At 39.1% G+C, this 20,603-nt stretch overlaps 1 protein-coding gene across 4 annotated transcripts in view; it reads right to left on the bottom strand.

The window, feature by feature from the left end:
* The window catches only part of nav1a (neuron navigator 1a), a 95,349-nt gene that overhangs the window by 42,421 nt on the left and 32,325 nt on the right, over positions 1 to 20,603 (bottom strand). For all 4 annotated transcript variants that reach the window (XM_077513588.1, XM_077513589.1, XM_077513590.1 and 1 more), the window contains exons 6-7: positions 19,622 to 19,724; positions 17,983 to 18,309 (exon numbers count right to left, since the gene is read on the bottom strand). In XM_077513588.1, the coding sequence (XP_077369714.1) occupies positions 17,983 to 18,309; positions 19,622 to 19,724 (430 nt within the window). The remainder of the gene's footprint in view (positions 1 to 17,982; positions 18,310 to 19,621; positions 19,725 to 20,603) is intronic.

Here is a 20,603-nt window from a genome sequence, read left to right as displayed (position 1 = left end):
TTTATTTATCTGAAATTTCAGTCTTATAGAGGTTGTAATCTGTTTCATGTTTGAACAGCATTAAAATAAAATATTAAGGCTTAATGTTCCGTTCATATAACATTCTTCCATGCTCAAGGTGTGAATCCTAACCCGAAGTCAGACGTTTTGTTGAATATTTTTCCATTAAAAATGGAAGTTTAAAAATCGATTCACACACACACACACACACAAAAAGAAAAAAAAAGGCAATGATGATAAGACGTTGAATCGGTAAGACTAACGAATGAACAATTCTGAGCTAAAAAAAAAAAAAAAAAATCTATTTTTTTTTATTGAATCGATTCGAGAATCGCGCGATGTAGTATCGCGATATATCGCCGAATCGATTTTTTTTAACACCCCTAGTAGCAAACATGATTTACTCATCAAATCAACCTTCTCCATCGAAATGAATTGGAATTCCCTTAATCCGTTCTAGCCCCCCAAAACCGCACTCATTATTTGTTTTTTTAATAAAAGGAAAAAGCACTCTATTGCACAAAAACATAAATGGAAAAAAAAGTGTTATTATTAAGTACAAATATAGAATTTACAACAATTGTACACCTGAGCCAAATTGTCCCTAGGTGTGCTTGTGAGTGTGGTTGGTTGTTCGTCTCTGTGTGCCCTGCGATTGGCTGGCAACCAGTCCAGGGTGTCCCCCGCCTACTGCCCAGAGCCAGCTGAGATAGGCGCCAGCACCCCCGCGACCCTCGTGAGGAATAAGCGGTCAAGAAAATGGATGGATGGACGGATGTGCACCTCAGATACTGCATGTGTCTTTAAAAGTGGGCGTGACCAAGTGGGTGACATCAGGAAGATAGAGAGCCTCTGGATCTGAGTTTGAGTTTAAACAGTAGTAGCTCTTTCCTCATATTTTCATTTTTCATTTGGTTGTCTGACTGTTTGTCATGCTCAAAGTAGTTGTATTTGTATTCTTGGTTGTTGTGAAAATGCACCTTCAGACTCTTTATAGAAGAAATACTTGCAGTGTTACAATGCCACATTTCTATCATTTATAGAAAACTGTTTTCACATTGAGGCTTGGTCAATTATTTTGAATTTCCTGTCAAGCACAACTTGATTAATAAAAAAACATCCTTTAAACATTTTTGAAAGCAAATCCCCTCATAAACATTGTCTTTGTCTTTTTTTTTTTTTTTTTTTTTAAATCGTCTAGTTCATTAGCAAGACCCGCCAATGAACCTTACAGGGTCCATAAATTCTGGGGAAGGAGCTGCAGAGATCTTTATGCCCACTCATTAACACACAAACTGCAGACTTGTTGGCTTCTCTAAAATTAGGCGGCGTTAACGGGGTGGTGGATTTTTTTTTTTTTTTTTTTTGAAGTTGCTGCTCAAGGAGCTAAACCACAAGCACAGCGCAGGCTATTCTAAAGCTGTTCGTTCGGTACAGCCGTCAAAAGTGGTGTATGGTAATAACAGATCCACAACTTGACACACGTGGTGCAATGATAAAGTCGCAAGCGATCATCACATTCTCTGCATGGGGGAAACCAGCTCACAATCTACTTCCAAATGGTACCATGGCAAGCTGAGCAGCCGTGGTTGAGTAAAATTTACGATTCAATTTTACAAATTGAATATTCTCCGCTCCCCTGCTGATTGTGAGAAGTGTCGGCTAATAAGCAAAGTGACGGCGGCATAAATAACTCCTAATCAGAATGTAATGAAGCACACGGGGTTAATGGCTGCCAGGCGTGTTAGCATTGTAACAGCGTGTGTATTGGCGATGGGAGACTCGCGCTGGGGATCATGTGTCCACTCGCCCCCTCCCTCCATGAGCCACCCCCGTGCTTGGCTCCCCTCATGACATCCATTGGTGTTTAAACACTTTAAACACTGAGTGGACCCCAGTGAATAGACGGGACTGTTGAATGGAGGGAGGCTGGGGGAGGTGATGGAGATCACTGACATGATCTATTCAGTCACACGACAAAACGGTATGAAAAGAGAGAAATAAAGAGTTTAGAGGAAAGCCAGAGAGGATCATTAACAGTCTTTTTAAATGCGGGGCGAACAAAGATTTTCTTCAGGCTGTAGGCCACCCGTGCCATGCGGCACCAGGTGGGCAGAGTTACTTTTTGGTTACGTTGTACTTGTCAGACTAATTTCAACTTTTTACTAACACGTAAGTATTTCAAAAGGATTGTTCCTCCCTCTCCATCACATTGAGCTTCATTGGACTTTTATTGCATGCGTTGCGGAAATGTTGACTTGCACCAAGTTTGGGCAAAGCTCTAAGGGAGACCGGGGCTCGTTGTATTACTTTTTATACTTGTATATATATCTTGGAATCAATACATTATACATAAACACAATGTATATCAGATGAAAGACCAACGTCTTAGATATATTTTTTGTATTCATGTCATTTCCATATTTTGTGTTAGTGCAGAGTTATAAGCCATCAAATAGAGGGAGTGAACATGTGATATTTTGCCCCACCAATGGGTAAGTTGTCACACTATATGGGGTAAGATGTCACATTGGATTTTGCAACTAATAAAACAAGGACAAAATTGTCCTTGTTTTCTTGTTGTGTTTTTTTTTGTGTGGTTTTTGTTTGTTTTTACAGCCAGAGAAATTGTTAACTTGAAAATTTACTATAGTCATTGACCAAACTTTAACATAAAATATGAAATAAATTAAAGTCCTTAGGAACTGTTGGCATTTAGGTCATAGCTCTCAGCCTCAATTATCTGTTTTTCTTCCCTTAAACTGGAAATTTAAGATTAAATTGAATTTTAAAAAATTAAAGTATTTCGGTTTCTAGATGGATGGTTCATTATGAAACTTAAACCAGTCCTGATGAGAGCATACTGAAGTTATAACAACTGGAAAATCCATTTTTAAACAATAAAACAAAACCTAGCAAACTAAACTCCTCATTCTTCATACTCATCATCCGAAGAACAATTCTGGCATACATAAACAGAGTTTCCAGACGTGCATTTTTCATTTGCCTATTCTTTGCATATGTGACAACAAACCCCAAAATGACTGAGACAAATTGCCCCAAACTACCATATTGGCTAAAACTGGCTCTAGTTCAAAGTTAGCTTAAAACAGAGCGGTGACTGAAGCATGAAAAGATGCCTGAATCTCTCTTCTAAACAGTCCACATGATTTGCTGCTAGAATTTGTCTATGTACGACACCTGTTTCAAAATACATGAAGTTGAAATTTTTTACTTTGGGTTGTGCAAAACAGATAACTGGCACTCATGTCAGCTCACAATGCGCTATTCTCTTCTCAGACAGTACACAACCATTTATACAAAGACAACTAGAACTACACTTTTTCGTTGCGCCCTCTGCTGGAGAAGAAAATTGCAATGTGACAACTTACCCGTGATACAACTAGCCCCGGTCTCCCTATGTGTTGCGCAACCGACAATCAGTAGCAACCTAGTAATATGCTAATCATAGGGATCACTCCACAAAACACTAAGGCACATCATGCGATGTGGTCGAACCACAAAAAAACGACAGTTGGCGATTCACATCTGCACATTTGAGTGATTTCATTTAACAAAGGGAAGACTGTGAGTCTGTATCGCCTTGGTTGCCTTGCCACAATTATTGAAACCTTGCTCGTTCTGTATATCGTTAGCATGCATTTTGATGACAGAGACTGAATGCAAGACTATTTCATCCACGGTTTTTCCAATCTTACTAGGGCTGCACGATATTGGAAAAACATGTGATATGCGATATAGTTGCTGAATATTGCGATATCGATATTATTGCAATATTTAACATGATCCTAATGAAATGACATTTTTATTGTCTTATAAAAGAATTACATTTTTTCATGCAGCAAAATAAGCAAACTGAATATATTCATAGTTAATTGTAATTACCTCTATTGGATGGCGGTGCGCATTTTAATTAGCGTCTGACTGGTCAGATTCAGATAAAAGAATAAAATTCAATATGAAATTATTGCATGTCTTTGCGACATGCACATTGCATGGGCCAATATCGCGATATCGATATTTTTTAAATATATTGTACAGCCCTAACTAACCAAGCATTCTTTTGGATAACTAATTTTTACTTGAGTCATATAAATGGATTCATGGATACATGGATTCTTTAGTTACCAGCAAATCGAATGTAATGCTCTTTAATTCTGTTTTTATTGCAATTTGCAACTAATTTATTGCCCACGTCTTACTGCATTTTCACACACACATACTGTTTATACATTAGGACTGTCAGTTGATTAAAATTTATAACTGTAATTAATCGCATGATTTACATATTTAACTGGTGATTAATTGCAAATTAATCACATTATATTTTTCAAGCTTTTCATACTTTGAATAAGATAAAAGTAGACAAATATGGTCTCCAAATACAAATTTGGTTATATCTTTTAGTTCATTGAACAGTTAAAAGGAGTGTGAAACATGAGGTCATAGATTTGTCTTGAGGTAATTTTCTGCCACTAGATGGCTTTAGTGTTTCATGTTGGACAATGGTGATGGTTTTTCTTTTCAAATTCATCATTTGGCATTTGGGACATGAAGCAACGCGTGGACTGCATTGACATTTTGATCACTGTAAATTCACCAGTTGCCACAAACATACATTTTAATCACATTTTTTTACTGCTAACTTGGGTTACAGTGACTACTTCGTACAACATTATATGCAAAATAAAGAATGAACATTTTTACATTAATCCTACTTAATTTTTTTGTATGCCTCTGGATATCGAAATTAATGCCTTTTAATGCCATTTAATGTCTTAATTTTAGCAAAATCCATTTAATGACTTTTAATGTTTTTTAATGACCTGCAGAAACTCCTAAAGTAACACTACTCTTACTTGAGTACGATTTTTGGCTACTCCACAAACCTCTGCAGGTGGGCACATGTGTGCATTTGTGAGAGTATGACTGACTACTGTTGCTTGGTATTACGAATGAAAAGAATTTGCTTCTGTGACCACACACACAGTCAACTAATTCAAGCTCACAATCTCTCTCCAGGAAGGGGAGCACATTGGGGTGGGGGTGGGGGCCGTTTTGGCTTGGGCTTGACTTTATTTATGTCAAGCCTCATCCGAGTTTCTGGAAGGGGCAGTTGGACAGCGCTCTGAGTCTGTCTGGCCAACTTTTGCCTTGACCGCTGACTCACGTCCAGACATGTCTGCCTCGCTGTTTGTTTGCCTCCCTCTTTTCACCACTGACCACCTTCACACTCAGTAAGACCGCACAGTACACTGGGGCTGTATCTGTGTTGTATAATTAGGTGGTGATGCGACTGTGTAATGATAGTACACACGCAGGGTCATTTAAAGTGACCCTGGGAACCTGTCACTCCTCCACTGATGAAAGAGGGAAGAGACCTGGGAAAGCTCTTCCCCTCTTATCAGACCAGGAACACAACACATAACACACCACAGATAAACACACAAACGTAGCTAGTAGCTACACACGGTAATAGCGCCCATTGTGCTCATCGCTTTTAGATGAGACGTGACCCAAGCGAAATATTTTCACCTTCCTCAAATTTGAGAGGGGAACAAACCTAAATACGGCGCATCACAGGATACATCTGGTGGTGACGGAACAGACACGCGGCCTGGCTAAACAAATAAGTGCACTGTAAACAACATGAATATAAATACGTACAGCTGGAGGACAACAGCTGGGTGACAAGCAACAGAGCAGCCAGCTGACAGTCGGTCCAACAACTGTCTGTCATCTTACTGTTGTCTACAGGTACGTGTGGTCACATGACTTTAGCAGTGGTGGGAAGTAACGCAGGACAAATAATTTGGTATTATACTTTAGTAGATTAAGTGTATCTGTACTTTTTTTCTTCCTTACTTTTACTGGTTACTGGTTTACTCCTTACTTTGTCAAAATGGCTAATTCAACCACAGCAAATGACAACACGATGTAAAAAAAAAAATAGATGTACATTAAAGAGACGTAAAGTCAACTGCATTTTAGTGATGGATTGATTTATATCTTGGGGAAGTATAAGGCATATAGGTTGAAATATGTGCCACCAAAAACATAATTTGAATCATTTATATTATTTTGAATTCGAGGTGCTAAACCTGAATAACTGCATTGAAGAACTGAATGGGAGATTAAGATGAAGTGATGGTGTAATGAGAACAGGAAGGGAGAATGGCGAGAGGGTGGCGGGAAATGTGTGGGGATAATGTCGAAACAACTCGGGAGAGTAACACAGCGGGAGTGGAGTGGCGGGGGAAGTAAGGTGGATTGTCATGCGCATTACACGTCCCCGTCACACCCTTTTGTTAAAAGTTGCAAAGTCTCACCAGCGTGGAGATTAGGCGTGCGTGTGTGCGTGTGTGTGTGCGTGTAGTGGAGATTTGAGCAGGCTTATATCCAAAGCTCATCTTCACCCGTGCAGTTTCATTTACCCCCCAGAGTGAAGCTAAGCAAGTACTTAGGAAGTATGGAAGCAGGGCATGAATGAATGAATGTGTGCGCACGTGTGTGCGTGCGTGTGCGGTTGGGGGAGGTGTTTTTGCGTGACTTGCGTTAACCAATCTCCTAAGGAATGAGCTGGATCATTTCCTCAAACTTTTTCTTCACATTGACAGGGCTTTTTTTTCACCCAGGAAATGAGACGTCACAAAAACATTTTAGAACCATAGTTACAAATGTGTTTGAAAGTGTTGCTTCGCCCAGAATCAAGCGCGTATGCACAAGATTCCCAACATGGTTTCTATTATGAAGAAAAATATTATGTCCTTTGACTTGATTTAATAAATAGTTTTTTCATTGCTCTTTCCATGGTTCCGTGTAGTGCTAATCTGAACAAAAATATTTTCGTCAACACGCATTTTTCACCAACTAGACGAGACTAACGTCCTCATTAAAACTCATTTGCTCCCAAAAACATATAAATACGTTTTTTTAATGTTTCAAGTGTCCTAAAGACGTATTTATATGTTTTTTTATATGTTTGTTTGTTTGTGTTAATGCTAGAGCATACAGAAGGCTTTGATGCAGCCTCTCAACTGCAAAGTACGGTTGCAGAAATGGTAGTTATTACACACGGCCACCCGGTGGCAGCAGAGCAAAGGAGCTCAACCAGGGTCATGTTGAAAAAAGCTTAATTACAATTCTAAATACATTTGTGAAAATTGATTAAAATGAGCTGTATTCTAATGTTAATTGCTGCAAAACAGAAACAGATAGAAATATACTTTTTTCCCCCTCTAATCTTTCTTTTGACATATTCCATGTTTTTATAGCAATAGAACACAATATTCTGTGGGCCTTGCAAAATCAGTCAAAATCCAGTAAAACAGCTGGGAGTGAACGGGATTGCTTCTGTGAAAATGGCTGGGAGCGAATGAGTTAATAAACAATAACTGGGACTAAATCAGTCTGCATTTTTGTTGACGAAAATGAAGAGGAGATAAAAATGTACTCCATGTAGTAAAAACTGGACTAAAATCTATGGACATTTTAGTTCACAAAGACGAAAATGATATGATTTTGTAAAATTTTGTCTCTGCTAATCTGTCACTGTGACACTGTCATGTGACACACAGTGACACACCCCCTTTCAAATCTGCAGCTAGCGAGCGCAACATGCACAAACACATGGGACAGACTGGAGGTGGATTCAAAAAATAAAAAAATAAGTAAGTTATAGTTATAACTAGGGATGTAACAATAAGACCAATATCGTGACTGTCACGCCACCACCAGAGTGGCGGTTCATGCTCTTATTTTCACAGTCAGGTTCCCGGTTTATTTTGAAAGTACTAACTCTCATCTCACCCCAGGTCACTTACCCTTCCTGCAGCCTCACTGATTACCGGTCCACGCCCATGATCACTACCACCTGTTCCCAATCAACCCGGACATAAAAGCCACCTGAATTCTCTCCTCGTTGCCGAAGTGTCACATATCTCAGTGCATGGAAGCGTCCTCTCAGTCCTCGTACCACAGTCCTTGTTTGATGTCTAGCCTTGCCTTGTCTTGAGCCTTTAGTTTGCCCTGGTTTTCCTCCCTTGTGGAGCGCCTTTTGTTGTCCCTGTTTTTGAGTGCCCTTTTTTGTATCTCCCGTGTGGAGCTCTTTTTGTTCAGCCTTTTTTCCCTCTTTAAGAGGCGTTTTGGTTTTCGTGTTATTAAAGCTGCAGCCTTGTTGGCCAACTTTACATCTGCGTCTGAGTCCTACCTCCTCACGTCGTGTCAGTGACATTGTGATATTAAAACTGCCACAATATCGTCGTTGTCATGTTCACAATATTTAAAAGGAACACATCTGTTAAAAAAGTCAGGTTGATTTCCATTCGTGCAGGTCTAGCACCCTCTAGTGGCTAGTTTATTAGTGCAATTTAATTTTCATTAGGGATGTTTTGGCCTTCTATGTTTAAAATCTATGCTAATTGTCAGATGAAAGAGAACCTAATTTGCTTGTGAAGCGATCAATGTGTGCTTGCATTGGTAGGTAAGTGCCTCAATATTGTTAGTAGAGATTGTAGGTGGTAGGGTGGTAGGTGGCACAATATTGTGCTTTTTTTTTTTAAATATCGTCAACCCCCCACAATATCGTGATAATTATCGTATCGTAACCTTCATATCGTGATAATATTGTATCGTGATATTTGGATATCGTTACATCCCTACTTATAACGTAACGTTAATTTAATGGCTATAATGTTCCAACAATAATGTTAATCTGACCGCTAACTAATGCTAGCTGACTTACTAGCTCATAGCATAGAGCCACAGTAGCCACTTGTTGATATACTGTAAATGTATTGTAGTAATATTGTATTAGTAGTATTAGTATTTTATTAATAATAAAATACGTGTAAATATAAAATGTATAATGGGTAGGACTAGATAGGTTTTTAACTTCTTCCTACTCCCTTTTGAACATGTAAACTGTGATTGATTGATGATTTTATGGGGTTCTCTTCTCTTTTCTTTTCTTTTTAATTTTTGTTTTTTTTTGCTGTTTGCTTGTTTATATGTTCAATAAATCAAATAAAAAAAAATGTGCGTCAAGCTGTTTTCCATCAAAAAGATGAGGAAATTTTATGTGAAATAGTTTTAGATCTGAAATGTTCAACATTATATACATATATATATATATATATATATATATATATATATATATAGTGGTAAAATTATTGTCCTGAGTAAAAATAGACTAAAACGTTGACAGTTTGTGTTGACTAAAACTAGACGAATAAAATGATGTTTTCTTGGACTACAATAAATACTAAAATGCTAGATTTACAGTTACCTAAAAATAAGTAAATAAAGACATGATGAGGTTGACTAACTATGATAAAAACTGGACTAAAACTGAGACAAAATGTAAAAAAAAGGGGGGGGGGGGGGGCAAAATACAGTAACATTCTTCATGTACCTCAGCGTGACATTTAAGTTTGCCTTGACATCTAAGGAGGATTTGTGTAAAGTGCTAAAAAGAATCTCACAAGATTTAGGCAGGCAAAGCTACCAGATTTCTCTTGGATGCTAAGAGTTTTAATTGTATTTATCAAGTTCAAATGTCCCAGTGATGATCACTGTTATCACTATAATCACCATATGAAATTTTGCTACCATTGCGCCTCTCATGTGCAAGAACATCTCGTTCTTTTTGTCTTAATCTGCCACTAACAGATACAGTTGTTGACGCAGCGATTGGCTTGAAACTTGATGATGTTTTTCAAGCTTGTTTTGAGAGCATCAAGTTCCTCATCGGTTTTCTGCTCTCAAGGTGTTTTTTTTTTTTTCCAGCCACGTTCATCCTTGCTTTAAATTTTATGACGCAATCATAATAACATCTAACGGAAAGGCGAGATTTTCCTCTTTCCTTGAAGGAAATGTGATGAAATTGGCCGGCTGGACAAAAGTCATGACCTTTGAACTTCTGAGCCACCTTACACACACCGTGTTTATTGCCACTGCTTATTCATATTGTTAACATGGTAACACATCCCTCTGAACTAAGTGTGGATCCTCCACACACATGTACACAGATACTATGGAGGATATCTCGTATAGCTGGGCGAGCAAGTCCCACGTTTCAATTTTATCAATTTAAACATGGCATCAGAAAGCCAGGGAGTATTAATGATTATTAGGGGTGTTAAAAATAATCGATTCGGCGATATATCGCGATACTACATCGCGCGATTCTCGAATCGATTCAATAATGGTCAGAATCGTTTTTTTTTTTTTTTTTTTTTTTTTTTTTTTTTTTTTTTTAGGATTCACACCTTGAGCATGGAAGAATGTTATATGAACGGCACATTAAGCCTTAATATTTTTATTTTAATGCTGCTCAAATGTGAAACAGATTGCAAACTGTTTGTGTACAGTGGCTCACGGTTATAAGCCTCAAGTTTTAGATAAATATATTCATACAAATCTTACAGTGTACATGTACAAATTTACTGATAGTATTTTCTAAATTTGAATGGAAAAAAATCGCAACAATCGACTTATAAATTCGTATCGGGATTAATCGGTATCGAATCGTGACCATTCGTATCGGGATTAATCGGTATCGAATCGAATCGTGACCTGTGAATCGTGATACGAATCGAATCGTCAGGTGCTAGGCAATTCACACCCCTAATGATTATGCTGTCATATTGACAGGTTTTTATATAGCGATTTTAACAACACCATATGGTGTCCATACTGCTTCAAAAATTAGCCTTGGTCACAGACTGCATGAACATGTGCTTTTTGTTCTACAACAGAATGTTTCACAATATCAAGATAGCATGTTTTGAAACTAAACAAATCCGCGTGGAGACCAGACAGGAGTGTTCTCCAAGCATTCCTGCAACAACTGACTGCAGTCAACTCGACTTGACCACCAATGTCAAATGTGTGTATGTGAATTTATGCGTGTGTGTGGACACTGATGAGAGAGAGATAAAGCAAACAGATCCAAGCTTTATTTAGCAGTGTAAACACTCTTAAAAGCTGTTTGTCACGTTTGGTCTGGAAAACATGCGGTCTGTTAGAAAAAGTAGTTAGTTAGCAAAAAAATGTTTCTGCTTTGGAAGCGTATTGCATTCACTTTTTCTGACGAATTTTTTGGGAAGCTTTGAAAAAAATACTCAGAAAAACAGGAGGAAAACATACTCAGAAAAACAGGGGGAAAAACATTATTAAAAAAAAAAAAAAAAAAAAAAAAGATTCCAAAAAACTGAAAAAAAAAATGTTCCCGAAAAACAGAACACCAACTTGAGTTTTTCGGAGTAATTTAAAAAAATTTTTTTTTTAAACCTCTAAACTCCAAGTGACTTGTTGCAGACCACTAACTTGTATATATAACTGGATGTCATGACTCGAGTCATGCAGGAGTAATGTATGGGTCTTGTCTCATGTCTGGGGTCACGCCTGGGTTAAACTATCATGACTGTGTTTTGTTTGCGGCAAATGTCTGATAGTTGACTTTATGTGAACTGATGATTTGTTTGAGGCAAATGTCTAATGTTTGGTTCTATTTGTTTTATTTGAACTGATGCAATCGGCTTGTAACTAGATGATGTCAAGACTCTTTAATCTCTCTATATGGATAGAAACTAGTCAAGAGCCAATCAGATGATTCCATGCCAGTATTGGTGCCCACATGTCTTGCCACAACCAATGTGATCGATTTATTTCTTTATAAGCTGTCTGAGAAATGTGTGTGGTTTCCGGATTATTGCTCACCTGTTCCTGTGTACAGCGTCTCTGAGTTTCTGCCTCTTGATGTGAATAAACAGATAAAATCTTATTTGTGTCTGCGCGTTTGGGATCCAAACGTCTCAGCACACAACAATGGATAGCCGATAGCCCATACACGCTAGTGCAGCCCGTTGAAGTCACAGGGCGGCCATCTTGTTACTCCCACCTCCCAAGCAGACTACTGTATAAACTATACTCTATACGTACAGATGAGACAGCAGTTAGTATAGAGCCGGAGGCGGGGTGGGGGGGATTTGTGTCGAGGTGGTCACTATTTTTTCAACAAGGAAAAAAAATGGCACAAACCCCCCCACTCCGCCTCTGGCCCTATACGAACTGCCTACGAGCTGTATATATTTCTCACCTGTACCATATAGTTTATACTATAATCTGCTCGCGAGGTGACATCAACGGCTTACATTAGTGTGTACGGGCTACCGGCTATCCAGTCATATATACAGCTCAGTGGTCTACAACAAGTGACTTGAAGTTCAGAGGTTAAAAGGAAAAAAAAAAACAAAAAACAAAAAAAAAAACAGAAGTTGTTGCTCCGTTTTTTGGAATATTTTTTTTTCCTGTTTATTGTTAAAAATGCTTTTTTCCCCTTGTTTTTCTGACAATTTTCTTTTCTCCTATTTTCCTGAGTCATTTTACCTCTTTTTTTTCGGAATATATTTTCTCTTGTTTTTCGGAATATTTTTTTATGACAGAAAACAAATATTCAGCAAATATTAGTCAGAAAAACAGGAAGTTGTTTTTTTTTTCTTTCAAGTGAATGCAATACGCTTCCGTATTCTGCAACAGTGCGTGCAGACAAAAAGAATATGAGGGTTCTCATTGAAAAGGGAGGTGTCAGGAAAGGGATGGGGCTGGGCGTAGGCCTGCAAATCCTCCCGCAGCCCCATATGTTACTCTCTGGAAAATCTGCTCATGCGTTTGTGTATTTCTGCGTATGTACATGTGTGGGAGCTTCCTTTGTGCCACTTTAGCAGACACTCAGATTAACGTCATTACTGTTTGTCAGCGGCACCCTGTTGTTACAGATGGTGCCAGTTACATCATCATTAAGAAAAAGGGTGAAATATGACAAATCTTCACAATTACTATTTGACAACATGAGATTTTAAAATGTTTTGGGAACGTTGTTACCCCAGGTGTGCTGCTATGACAATGGAAAAGAAGATGGGAATGGGTATATTGACAGTGCAAATCATTGATTACACGCCACACTGAGCAGACGGATTCCAAGGAGAAGTGCATGAAGTCATCAAGGCCCTCAAGGAGAGGAGCAGGTTGGGACTGACGAGCGCAACACACGTGCTGTCAACCTCCAGAAACGCCACAAACCGCAAACTGTCTCCTGACAACTTTTCACGGTAATCGCACAGCATGTCAGCTGCATTCCGTTTTCAGTTCCATTCATTTTTATGTAAGGGGCACCAAATCACAAAAGAGTTAATAACACTTGAAGGTGCCTTTGGGACTTCTTGATTTCAAAACAAACAAGTTGAAATTTTCCATTGAACTGCATATTGATTGTATAAAGTAGATGCTATGCTGTATTGACATGCATATTGGTCAAGCTCCCGCACTTCTTTTTTCTTTTTTAATTAACTGCAAGGGCACAAACTGCATAATATGTGAGCTTGCTGACAGGGTGGACATTTACTTGGTAAGATCATGTGTGTTCTGTTATATAAATATAGTTGTCATATTTCCGTAAGGTCTTTATAGAAATTGATATTTCACTATGACAGACAGGACATTAATTTTTACAATGTTAGAGTGTCTTCTAGGGGTGTGAAGTACCTTGTGATTCGATCCGTATCACGATTCGATTCGATTAATCCCGATATGACTAAATCAATTTTGCGATTTTTTTTTAAACTCATATTTAGAAAATACTCAGTAAACGTGTACGCTGTAAAATTTGTATGAACATGTATTTATTCATCTGAAACTTCAGGCTTATAACTGAGCCACTGTATTTAACAAACAGGTTGCAATCTGTTTCATGTTTGAACAGCATTGAAATAAAATATTACGACTAATGTTCCATTAATTAATATAACATTCTTCCATGCTTAAAGTGTGAACCCTAACCTTAAATAAGACATTTTGTTGAATATTTCCACCAAAAATTGATGTTTAAATATTGGTTCGGCAGCATATTGAATCGATTCAAATCGATTTTTTAACACCCCTAGTGTCTTCTCTATATTGTTCGATATTCTCACACTTTCTGACTTGCCTGAAGCTGAATTATGATTGATTGTTTATGTTTGTAATTGGCGATAGTTCCTGTTTGGTTGAATGGGAGGATGACATGTCAGATGGGACCATTTACATGGAATGTGAGAAGACAAAATGGTGGTCAGATAAAGCCTCGCCATTGTTGAAGATAATAGGGTGTGAGTTACAAATGTACAAAAGACAGATGATTACTTTTTTTTTTTTTTTTTTTTTAAACAAGAAATCATTTTAATTTAAGCTTTTCCAGAGCTATTAGCTATTATTTATGTAATTTTAACAAACAAATCCAGTGGACAAGGTGAGTGTGGCAGTTTCGGACCACATTTTGGTTTCGCTTTATTGTCATGTCACTTTTTCTTGCTTTTTTAAATTCCTGCAGGTTGATTGCTGCAGGGTGTCCCAAACAACACAGTTTTCCGTTATCTGTGTGGCACTAGCTGTCCATGTCAATGTTTTCTCCATTTTACTCACAGCATCTCATACAGATATGATCATCACTCTGTATGCATAGAGGGTGGGGCAGAGTGCTGAGTTGCTTTTGGGGAGGAGCCAGCAGTCTGACTCATCGTATAATGGATCTTGTTCTCATCAGGAGGGATCCCTGGGAGTATGTATGCGTAAAACAGGGATCAGTTCTGAGTTGGCCAGCAGGTGGGGATAGAGTCCAGTTTTTTTTCCTTGTTTATTCATAGTATATAAATATGCAAGCACAATCACACCCAAACTCACAAATATACTCTCTCTCTCTCTACTTCTCTGTTTCTTGCTCTCTCTCAAGACAAAAAAAAAAAATGTACACACAGATTTGGAGGTCAATAAAGTCGAGTGAGTTAAAACGAAAACAAAGTCAAGTAATGACAGACAGTTTTGGGCTAAAAGATAGCAAAGGCCTTCTTCATTCCTTGAAAGACAATCAAGGCTCATTCTAGGATGTTTTTGTTTCAAAACATTTCATACTGTAGTAAAAGCCTTCTTGCCCTTTTCACTTCCCTGTCCCTACTGTGAAAGCAGAAGAGCCGACTTCTACTTTATGCACGGTAGGAATAAAACAATGCAATTGAATTGAAGTACGCACACATTTCCAACACACGGGAGGAAGCTGCAGTGACATCTGGGCACGTACTGTACGTCCTGCGCCACATGAATGCATTCATAATTCACGAGGTGGATGCAGCGAGGCAGCTTGTTTCGTAGGGTAACCATGGAAACCCCGAGTTTACTAATGGGAGACGGCTGAGGGTGAGAGCACAAGCGAGCCGAAACCAAATCGTCTGCAACCAGCGGGGCAGAAAACAAGCGGCACGCTCATGCGGTCACACATTTGCATGTGCGTGGATGTGTTTGCACTGCTTGCTCATCCTTGTTGAAGAGCTGCCCCTCGTCCGTAAATGTAAACTGGATTTTGAGTGAGAAAAGAATCAACGCTGAGCACCAAATCCCAACACTGGATTTAGAGCGGCCTCCAAAGTTGCAGACATGACGAATGATGTTTCAGCAAAAGCCAAGACCTCCTTTCGCAATCAATGATTGATGGCACATTTACACATGTCACAATTCCTCACGAGTAAACAGATTTCCCGGCCAGAATCCGTCACTTGACAATGGGCCACACCTCGTTCGGGTTCATTATTAACTTTGCGCACAAACACGGGCATGACCTCCCGGTGATCCCCCAAACCTGCGCGTGAGAGCGATGTGAGTGTGGGTGTCAGTGAGCGTGGGTGTGTGTCAGGAACATAAGGAAGGGTTCTAGTTCCAGATGTGTGGAACTCAGCAGACAGGCAGAGGCCCTGCACAGGAAATGGATAAGCGACTTAAGGGGTCCCTGACTAAGAGAGTGCAGACAGGTCACGGTACAGTCACCCTAAACAAACCAAATGTACAACGTGTGATACAGTGTCAGTCAGATTAGTCACTCTGAGACACACCATGACTATAATTTTCATTTGCAGTCTATGTTTTATGAGACCAAAAAACACGTTCTCTTCTCCATTCATAACAAAGAGGTTTCTACATAACCCAAACAAAGAACATGTGTCATTGTGATGCATATTATACAGTACCTAAGCACAAATTCAATGAGCTGTGACCTATGTATGACCTCGGGGCCTTTATGAATAATAAATGAGAGTGTGCAATAAAATATGAGGTGAAGGAGAGTAAGGATGAAGCTACTTGATGTTGACAGGCTGGCCAAGGAGAGATAGAAAAAAAAACAGAACAGTAGCACTGCCACCTAGTGGCAAAAGCTGACTTTTGTGATCAACTTTGTTTTTTCTTTTTTTTTCTTTACTGCTTTCTGGTTAAGTTACAGCTATGGTGTGTAGGGATAAGTCTGTTCAACCTCACTCCATAAATGAATGAAGCAACTACAAAATGTAACAGGGACCTGGATTGTGTCGCAACTGAATGACGAAGGGATGCATTTTTGCGGTTACCATGGAAATGTCAGTACACGGCCCAGCTGTGGGATTTTAGTCGCAGGATCTCACAAAGCGTCACACGTACACCGAGCCACAATCACACTTGACGGTGAGCTAATGTGTTTTTCTTTACACTTGGCGTTCATACTTTTCACATTGAAGAGATCCAAATTCACGAAAAACAAAACATATGTATGCCAATAAGAATTAACACATACCACAGTACACAGTAAATTTTGTAGAGAAAATTTTACTCTGAAAAAAGGCTGCATTCAGTCCCAGTCTAAACAGAGTAACGGAGTAATATATAAAAACAACAGTTGAGGAATAATTACGGAAGATTCAGGTTGGGAAACAGCCAATCTAACCACTAATCTATGCCACTCAATATATCGCAGGTGTCAGGTCGAATCCTCACCTCCGTTTTTGGTCTCCTTTGGGGCACATCAGCAATATAAGGAATAATTCCAGCATAGCTCAACTGGTAAAGTGTCTGTCTTCCTTGATGAAGGTTGTGGGGTCATACCTCAACACTTGAACATTTTAATGTTTTTTTTTTTTTTTTTTTTAGTCTTTTAATCTCTTCCAAGACCGAATATAGTCTTTTTAGAGTAAATTAAAGGGATACTTCACTTATTTAGCCCATTATAGCAATAAAAATTGTATTTGTCTATAATTAATTTAATACTTTCATTATTTTTCATGTACAATTAGAACCTTTAAAAACACATTTTGCAACTCGCTGTCGACTGAAAATGACATCACAAGGGCTCAGGTAACCAATCACAGCTCACCTGTTTTCTAGGTTTGGTCATGTGACATTCGCAAGCTGAGCTGTGATTGGTTACCTGAGCCCTTGTGATGTCATTTTCTGTCGACAGCAAGTTGCAAAATGACTTTTTAAAGGTACTATTTGTACGTGAAAAATAATGAAAATGTCAAATTTATTATAGGCAAAATATTAATGTTTGACTGCCAAAAATGGCTAAATAAGTAAAGTATCCCTTTAATTTACTCTATGAAATTTACTGTGTCGAGACCTTTTGTCAATGTTTGGAAACAATAAACGCCAAGTTACTTCCAGCTGGAAGACAGTGATGGACTACTGCTGACTAGAACTGAAAATGATGTGTGATCTTCTTTTCAACTAACATTTCACACATTCAAACTAGGGAGGTGTAGAAGAAGCCTGAAATCATCATTCAAGCCATTCACCCTGTTTTCGTGACATCAAGGTCTACTAGCTTCATCATCAGCAAGTAGCAAGTTGCTCACAATCCCACTGAATAAATTCCCAGTTTCACAGCGAAATTGCATCCACGCTCGAGATGACGCCCCTGTGACTTTGCTGAAGGCTTACAGCGCAATCAAATCATCTGATTGTGATATCATCTCCATAAGTTGGCCAAAGGGCCGCTTTCTGATTACGTCAGCGAGCAGCAGCAGGCAGCCTGTAACTAACCAAATAGTCTGGTGATTCCCAAACTACTTTTTCCAAGCTGCTCATGAGACACAGCAGACACAATTAGACGAGCAAAATACAACTCACCCATTCTCCAGATCATCAATATCCACGTCATCTTCATCATCCTCATTGGGGCTTTTGCCACCCAGGTCACTGTCGCTCAGGTAATCTCCTTTCAGCAGGGACGGATCGGCGTCATCCAGATCTTCGATGAGGTGGATGCGGGAGGTGTGGCTGATCCGGAGCGCAAGGTCTGATTGGGTGTTGACCGTAGATGGGGCGTCGCCGGCCTGCAGACGCGGGCTTGCTTGACCGTGGCGCCAGGACAGTGGAGAGGAGCGATTGGATAGACTGGAAATGGAAAACGCAGCAGCGTCATCACTGTCGTAGCACGCGGTCCCCGCCAAACAGCTATAGAATGAGAAAGATGGTGTTTGATGATGGACAACAAAAAGATCGCCGTTCTGGTCCTTCAATCAAAATGTTGACTACAACTGTGCGGTATTATGTCAAAAAATTCTCAACAGACATTTTAGTAGCATTTCTCTTGGCTGCACTTCTTCCAGTACATATATGTGGATGATTTAACCTTCTGTATGCTTTCCTGTCAATCTAATGTGCTGACTGATGTAAGTTAAATTTACATCAGTACCTAGGACAGGATTTTTTATTTTATTTTTATTTATTTTTTTAAATTTTATAAATTTTTATATAAATTATAATAAATAAATAATAAATAATAAATTTTATATACATTTTTTTAAATAAATTTTTTATAATTTTTTTTAAAATGTCATCACCTGCATCAAAATTAATCTTAACAGATATAGATTTTATCTCTATGAAAAATGGAGAAATAAAAGTTGACATAGTTTGTGGCAAAGCGATGCTACATCTTCGACGTGTTATGCTAATTGAGTGTAGACGACAATGGGGGTTTTTTCCATCAGAGGATGCATGACATATTTGCATACATTCTCCCTGGACAGTTTGTAGAATGTCTTGAGTGTGAGACAAAAAAGTTATGCAAGGTTATTACAGCACAGCCTGGTATGAAAAGTGAAGAAAATGTATCCCAGCGGGGAAGCATCTGCTGATGTGCTCTTCTTCGTGTAGGGAGCTCGACACTGAAGGGCAAGACAGCGTGAGAGAGGATGCATGACAGGTGAGGCACGAAAACTACACACACGCTGACTTCCAAAACCCAAGCCAAAAAAAAAAAAAGCGAAGTGAAAAGGAAAGGAGGAAACACATGCGCATAAACAAGAGTATTAGTGGGTGTCTTTGTGAGCCGTGAGCGTGCATCTGCATGGGTGACTTTGAAAGTAGCGTTAAGCTAATCTTCTGTATGAACTGAGTGGCAGCAGAGCAGAGTAGGTACTGAATGACAAAATAAAAGGCTTCGTTTATTAGGTAACTGATAAAGAGGGCTTGCAGGTAGGTGAAGGGGAAGTCAAATGAAACCTTTTCTTTACAATAATATGTTCTATGTGCCCCCAATGCTGTTTTTGATTACTATTGTGTTTATGGGATGTGTGTCATGTCATTTTCAGTTGACAGCACGTAAAATTCTAATCAGAATGCCGTGTTTAGATGTGATGCGGTGCATAGAGCATATTGTAAAGAACATATTTTACAAGTTCAAAAATGCTAAGAGTGTTGTAGGCATTATTTATCTTTTCATTTCCGTGTGGATATGCGTGTGTGCTTGCGTGTGTCTGACCTGTGGCCCAGCGGCACCCCTCTCAGGCTGGTCATAGTTTCCTCTAAGTTTTGTCGCAGGTCCAAAACATTTTGCACCGTCTTCTTCCTCTGGGATTCTGGGTCTGCAGCCGTGCACGCAAACAAACACAAAGGGATATTTTTAGACATGAAAGGCCACATTGCAGCATTTTTTAACACCGACAACATCCATCCATCCGTTTTCTAAGCTGTTTATCCTCACGAGGGTCACGGGTGTGGTGGAGTTTATCCCAGTTGACTCTGGGCGAGAGACGGGGCACACCGTTAACTAATCGAAGGTCATGTAGACACAAAAAAGCTTCAAGGACAATTTAGAGTCATCAATTAACCTAATTTAAAAATGTTTGTGAATATGAAGGAAGCCAAAGTTCCTGGAGAAAACCCACACAAGCACAGAAAGAACATCCAAACTCCAACCAGGAAGGCGGGAGCCCGGATTCGAAATGCCAAACTCAGAACTGTGAGGAAGATGTGCAAACCAATTGGCAACTGTACCACCATCAACAACATCAAATGTTCTCAGTCTTTTCTATAGTAAAATATGAACCAAAAAAAATTTTTTAGAGGAAAACCAAAAAAAGAGGAAACAATATTACATATAAAGTACCGTATTTTCACTACTATAAGGCGCACCTAAAAACCTTCAATTTTTCCAAAAGCTGACTATGATATAATCCAGTGCACCTTATAAATGGATCAATATTGAGCCGCAACAGGTCTCGCTGTCAAGACGCTATCGGTGACGCGCATGCGCAGAAGATCCCGCAAAAGTACACTCAATATGGTCCAAAATGTCTATCAAACACAAACCGCGTCCGCACTAAAAGAAAGGGGGTGACGAACTGGGACGCCGTGAGCTTAAGCGTTCGTCAGCCGAGGTATCACTGTATAAGGCGCACCTAAGAGCCTTCAATTTTTTCAAAAGCTGACCATGCGCCTTATAATCCAGTGCGCCTTATATA

The sequence above is a fragment of the Festucalex cinctus genome, chromosome 2 (genome assembly GCF_051991245.1).
Source record: "Festucalex cinctus isolate MCC-2025b chromosome 2, RoL_Fcin_1.0, whole genome shotgun sequence".
Classification (NCBI taxonomy): Eukaryota; Metazoa; Chordata; class Actinopteri; order Syngnathiformes; family Syngnathidae; genus Festucalex; species Festucalex cinctus.
This window is presented reverse-complemented; position numbering and strand designations above follow the sequence as displayed.